The 6214-nt window shown below is 51.6% G+C and overlaps 3 protein-coding genes across 3 annotated transcripts; all 3 read left to right on the plus strand.

Annotated features, from left to right (window-relative positions):
- Positions 1 to 735: 735 nt before the first annotated feature.
- LOC105556107 lies at positions 736 to 2687 on the plus strand. Its single transcript, XM_012003181.1, has 2 exons — positions 736 to 1223; positions 1304 to 2687. Exons 1-2 carry the CDS (start codon positions 736 to 738, stop codon positions 2685 to 2687), a joined length of 1872 nt encoding a protein of 623 aa, XP_011858571.1.
- A 34-nt stretch (positions 2688 to 2721) lies between these two features.
- Positions 2722 to 4287, plus strand: LOC105556109. Its single transcript, XM_012003182.1, has one exon. The coding sequence runs from the start codon at positions 2722 to 2724 to the stop codon at positions 4285 to 4287; it is 1566 nt and encodes a 521-aa protein (XP_011858572.1).
- Positions 4288 to 4476: 189 nt separating this feature from the next.
- Positions 4477 to 5910, plus strand: LOC105556110. The gene has a single exon (XM_012003183.1). It carries the CDS (start codon positions 4477 to 4479, stop codon positions 5908 to 5910), a length of 1434 nt encoding a protein of 477 aa, XP_011858573.1.
- The last annotated feature ends 304 nt before the right edge of the window (positions 5911 to 6214 follow it).

Consider the following 6214-nt stretch of genomic DNA (forward strand, 5'->3'; position numbering starts at 1 on the left):
GTGAGACAAAAAGGGCGATAGCGAAGATATGTATATTACCGTTGGACGAGGAGCTTCCTCATTAGTCATGATTTATTGTGTGTGTTATTTTATAGAGTATGATAACGATCTTTCCGTTTTGGTGTTGAAAGTCAATGTCTTTCAAAGGGGGCGGCATGTCTAGTCGAGAGTGAATACGTTCATATAGCGCGCGATCAAATGTTACAAGCCATAGATATATAGCGCCGAGAGAGGGCAGAAAAGGCGCCTAATACCGAAACGGAGGGAGAGCAAGGGAGAGTATGCGAGTAGACACGACAGAGGAAGCATGTGCGACCAAGTGAGGACCACGCGCGCATTCCGTGGTTGTAAAGATGTAAGTTACAAATAAAGGCGAACACTGTAAGAAGTGCAATCAAAGAGATAAAGAACGGCGAGTTGTGAAAAAGAACCCCTTCATCTCCGTACGCTCGAGCTCTGGCCACTGTGTAATATCCAAATGGTCCTTCGAGCCGGATTCGGCAAAGCCGAAATCCGAGAATCAGCCAGAGTGCCAAGGAGGTGAACCGGGGCGTGGTGCGAACAATTGCTTGGTGAGAGACATTCATATTCGGAACGAGTGTGGGCCCATCGAGCTGCTGGCGAGCGAACGAGAGAGCTGCCTAACGGTTGCGACGGCGGCCATTATCACGTGCCACGCGGCTGAGAGGGAAGGTCGGACGGAGATCACTAAAAAGGTATTTGCAACGATCAACGATGTCCACTGACAAGCAGCAACAGTACGAGGAGTTGAAGCGTCGTCGCGCGACGACCCGCTCGCAGTTAACAAAGTTTAAGACATTCGTAGAGGCCTTAGACGCGAGAGATCGGGCGAGCATTATGCAGATGAAGATTCGGCTGGAGCGAGCGGAAGCATTGTGGGATCGTTTTGACGAGACGCAAGGCGCGATAGAAGCGCTGGATAATACGCCGGATTTCATTGCCAAGCAGGAGGGGGAGCGAACGGCTTTCGAGAACGCGTATTATGAGGTGATGACGCGGGCGCGAGTGATCATGGCTGAGAGCGAACAACCACAAGGTCGGCGCGTGTCGGTCGAGGAAGAGGACGTAGATGTAAACATCGCAAATGATGCCCGAGAAGTCAGGGCTGGCAACGTGGGAACGGTTAGGCTGCCGACGATGAGTCTCCCGACGTTTAACGGCACCTATGAGCAGTGGCAGGCATTTCATGGACCGTTCTCCGCGTTGGTTGACAGAAATGCTAACCTATCTAATTTGCAAAAGTTTTACTATCTGCTTTCAGCCCTCGACGTTAATGCAAAAGGACCATCGAATCGATTGAGATCACAGACGGGAACTACCAGAGCGCGCTTGACCTATTGAAGAGGCGATACGATAATTCACGTCTCGCCACCCGTCATCACATTCGCGCCATCTTCGCATTGAAACCAGTGGAGAGGGAAACGGCGGTAGCTTTGCGGGGGCTCACGGACGAAGTGCAGCAGAGGTTAGCCGCGCTGACTGCCCTCAAGGAGCCAACAGAGCACTGGAGCACTATCATCAACGAGTGGATTCTTTCGAAGCTCGATTCGGTAACCAGCAGGGAGTGGGAGGAGAAGTCCGTTCGCGAAAAATTGAATAAAACTGAGGACTTGCTCGAGTTTCTTGAGGCAAAATGTTTTATGTTAGAGTCGATGTCGGGCGTGAATGATAAAAGGTCAAATGTTAAGGTACAGAAAGGTGTTTCACATGTTGTAACGACTGATAAGGCTGAATGTAAATTATGTAAGGGCGGCCACAAGTTGTATGCGTGTAAGGTTTTTAACAATATGTCAGTAGAATCGCGATGCGCCGAGGTCAGGAGGCTTGGGTTGTGCTTTAACTGCCTTAACCGAGGCCATTCAGCAAAATATTGCAAGGCCCGCCATTGTAAGATAGTGCCATGTCAGGGAAGACATCATTCTCTTTTGCACCCAGGCCTTCGGCTTGCGGGAGGTCAACCAACCCCGTCGACGCGGGGTGGCCTTGACGAGGCATCGAGTTCTTCATTGGTCGCGTGTGCTTCCCAGCGTAGCGAATCCGCGATCATACTATCGACAGCGCTTGTTAAGATTAGAGACAATGTGAATGAGTGGCGCGAGGCGCGTGCCTTGTTGGACAGTGGCGCAACACTTAACTTTATTACCGCGGAGCTCTGCGAAAGGTTGCGTTTACCCGAGATTAGGTGGGAACAGATGATATCAGGATTCAACGAGCAGACAACGTCCACCAAGGCGTATGTAAAAACAGTTATAGGATCGCGTCTTTCGAATTATGAGCAACCAGTCAAATTAATAGTTAGTGAGTCGATCACCTGTCCCCTTCCCGAGTCCCGCATCGATTTGAGCTGCATTCAGATTCCCGAGTCTATATCCTTATCGAACCTTGCGGACCCCCGTTTCAACGTGCCCCAGCGGGTTGACTTGCTGCTGGGAGCAGGCATTTTTTGGTCCTTGCTGCGCGGCGGACGGATTCGATTGAGTGACTCGCAGCCTATATTCCAGAACACTCATTTAGGATGGATCCTCGGGGGGGGGGGGAGTCTCGCGGGCGGCTCCGGCGCGATCTCCGGTGATTTGTTGCAGCGCGACGGACGGCTTGATGAATCAACAGCTACAGAGATTTTGGGAGATAGAGAGATGCGAATCAAGAAGGTTGTTGAGCGCTGAGGAGCGAGCGTGCGAGGAGCATTTTGTGAAGGGCATGCGTCGGAACGAGGTCGGCAGGTATGAGGTCTCCCTGCCGTTTAAGGGGGATCCGCGCGAGTTGGGGGAGTCGTTCGGTGCGGCCTATGGGCGACTGCGATCATTGGAGCGACGATTTAGGAGGAACAAGGAGCTATACGCGAGCTACGTACAGTTTATGAGAGACTACGAGAGCGCAGGCCACATGTCACTGGTGGATGGTGGGCCGGCGGAACCGGTGGGAAACTTGCTGCCTCATCACGGTGTATGCAGGGGCCCGGAAGGATACGTCAAACTGAGAGTGGTATTCGACGCTTCTTGCGAGACATCGTCGGGGAAATCGCTGAACGACATTTTGATGGTCGGACCCGCGATTCAACAGGAGTTGGTGAGCATCGTCGCCCGCTTCCGGCAGCACCCATATGTTTTAACGGCCGACATATCTCAGATGTATCGACAGATCTTGTTGAGAACCGAGGATCGACGATGGCAGAGAATTCTGTGGCGCGAGCGTTCAGAGGAGCCCGCAAGAGTTTATGAACTCAACACGGTTACGTACGGAACGGCTGCGGCATCATTTTTGGCCATCAGATGTCTTCATCAGCTTGCGGATGAAAACCAGGCCCGCGCCGGGGCATCGATTGTCTTGAAGAGAGATTTTTACGTTGACGACATGCTTACTGGCGCCGCCACCATAGGTGAGCTTCGTCAGATTAAGAGAGAAATCATCTCGATCCTGTCGTCGGCTGGAATGAGGCTGCACAAATGGCCATCGAACGTGTCGGACATTGTGGCTCGGGTCGATACGCCGAATAGAATGCTGGCTTCGGAGGAAGTGAAGACCCTGGGCCTGTTGTGGGATCCAGGGTGTGATGAGTTTGTCTACCAGATCAATCTCCCCGCCGAGGAGGCGATGTCAAAACGAAAACTGCTATCCATGATAGCACACATTTACGATCCTCTTGGGCTCATCAGCCCGGTAACCTTGAAGGCCAAGATGCTCATGCAGACGTTATGGAAACTGAAGATCGAGTGGGATAGCCAATTACCTGATCACATTCAGCAGCAGTGGCGTCATTATAGACGCCAGCTCACCGACATGCCGAGGATTCGCGTTCCTCGATGCTTGGCTGGAGATTCGCGTGGACGGATGGAGCTGCACGGGTTTTGCGACGCCTCTCAGAAGGCTTATGGAGCAGCTGTTTACGTATGTCATGTGGATTCCGAGGGAATCCGGCATGTAAACCTGCTTTGTTCTAAATCCCGCATCGCGCCCCCTGCTGCGACATCCATTCCTCGCTTGGAGTTGTGTGGCGCGGTACTTCTAGCCAATCTGGTGAGCAAAATGATACAGGCCTGGACCGTTCGGTTTCACGAAGTGGTATACTGGACTGATTCCACCATAGTCCTTCATTGGATAAACAAGGAGTCCACACACTGGAAGGTTTTTGTCGGCAACCGCGTTGCGGAGATCCAGACTCTTTCCGAACGCAACCAGTGGAGACATGTCGACACCTCCAGCAATCCCGCTGACATGATAACAAGAGGAATCGAGCCCGAGAGTTTGGCATCATCCTCGCTCTAGTGGACGGGACCTGGCTGGCTGAGCCAGTCGCCGGACTTGTGGCCGCGGCATCTGGTGTTAGGCGAGATTCCCGAGGATGAGGCGAGGACCCGTCCGGTAGTGTTGACGGCGACCGAGGCATGGAGTCTGATCGATCGATTCTCTTCGTTGGTGCGGCTGAGACGGGTGGCGGCCTATTGCCTCCGATTTATGGGCAACGTGCGTTGCAAGGTTAAAGGTGAGCGTCGTTTCGGGGCGCTCACCGTGAAGGAGCTTGACGGGGCGATGAGCATCCTCATCAGGACTGTGCAGTCGCTGTCTTTCCCGGGGGAGTTGCGTCAGCTTCAGAAGCAACAGCGGATCAGTTCCGAGAGCACGATATTGTCTCTCAATCCATTTCTGGACGAAGAGGGCATCCTGCGAGTGGGGGGTCGTCTGCGAAATTCGACCTTACCATACAGCACAAAATTTCCTATCCTATTACCCAAGAAACATTTTTTTACAACTCTAGTAATCCGAGACGCCCATTACAGAAATTTGCACGTGGGTGCTCATACATTGATGTCAATTTTGCGTGAAAAATATTGGATTATCTCCGCCGGAACGGCGATCCGCGGCGTACTGCGTAAGTGTATATTGTGTTTCCGCAGAGCTCTGCGTAAAATGGGACAATTGATGGGTAGTCTCCCCGCGGACAGGGTCGTGCCGTCGAGACCATTCACGAACACAGGGGTAGATTACGCCGGGCCATTTTGCATTAAGATCTCGCGAAATAAGACCGGAAAGGCGTATCTGGCCGTATTCGTTTGTATGTCCACGAGGGCAATTCATTTGGAGATTGTATCCGATTTATCGACCCCCTGTTTTCTCAATACTTTGAAGCGTTTCATGTCCCGTCGCGGCAGGAGCGGGAGTATCTGGTCGGACAATGGTCGGAATTTCTTGGGCGCCAAGAACGAATTAGACGACCTTGGCAAATTTCTGGAAAGCCAAAGAGGACAATCTGAGATCATAGAATTCGCGGCGGAGCAATCTATAGAATGGAAATTCATTCCCCTGTACTCCCCCCATATGGGAGGAATATGGGAATCAGCTGTTAAGGCCGCAAAGAATCTATTCAAAACAACAATCAATCAGACATCACTGAGTTTTGAGGAGCTAACCACTGTATTCGCTCAGATAGAGGCAATCTTGAATTCCCGACCGTTGTCGCCCATGTCGACCGATCCGCACGATTTTGCAGCCCTTACGCCGGGGCATTTTCTGGTAGGAGCGCCGATCGTGGCGTTACCGGAGAGGGACGTCACCTCATTGACCGCGAACCGTTTGCGTAGATATCAACTATTGACTCAGCTCGTTCAGAGCTTCTGGAAACGATGGTCTCGTGAATACCTGACACAATTGCAATTCCGATCAAAATGGAGACGTGCCTGTCCTAACTCTCACTTAAAGATAGGGGCCTTAGTGCTCATTCGCGATGACAATGCACCTCCAACTCAGTGGAGGCTCGGTCGGATTACCGAGCTAATACGCGGAAAGGATGACTTGGTCCGAGTGGTCTCACTGCGCACGCAAGTAGGTGAGACAAAAAGGGCGATAGCGAAGATATGTATATTACCGTTGGACGAGGAGCTTCCTCATTAGTCATGATTTATTGTGTGTGTTATTTTATAGAGTATGATAACGATCTTTCCGTTTTGGTGTTGAAAGTCAATGTCTTTCAAAGGGGGCGGCATGTCGAGAGTGAATACGTTCATATAGCGCGCGATCAAATGTTACAAGCCATAGATATATAGCGCCGAGAGAGGGCAGAAAAGGCGCCTAATACCGAAACGGAGGGAGAGCAAGGAAGAGTATGCGAGTAGACACGACAGAGGAAGCATGTGCGACCAAGTGAGGACCACGCGCGCATTCCGTGGTTGTAAAGATTTAAGTTACAAATAAAGGC

The sequence above is a fragment of the Vollenhovia emeryi genome, unplaced genomic scaffold (genome assembly GCF_000949405.1).
Source record: "Vollenhovia emeryi isolate VEMERY1.0 unplaced genomic scaffold, V.emery_V1.0 DF940333.1, whole genome shotgun sequence".
NCBI lineage: Eukaryota > Metazoa > Arthropoda > Insecta > Hymenoptera > Formicidae > Vollenhovia > Vollenhovia emeryi.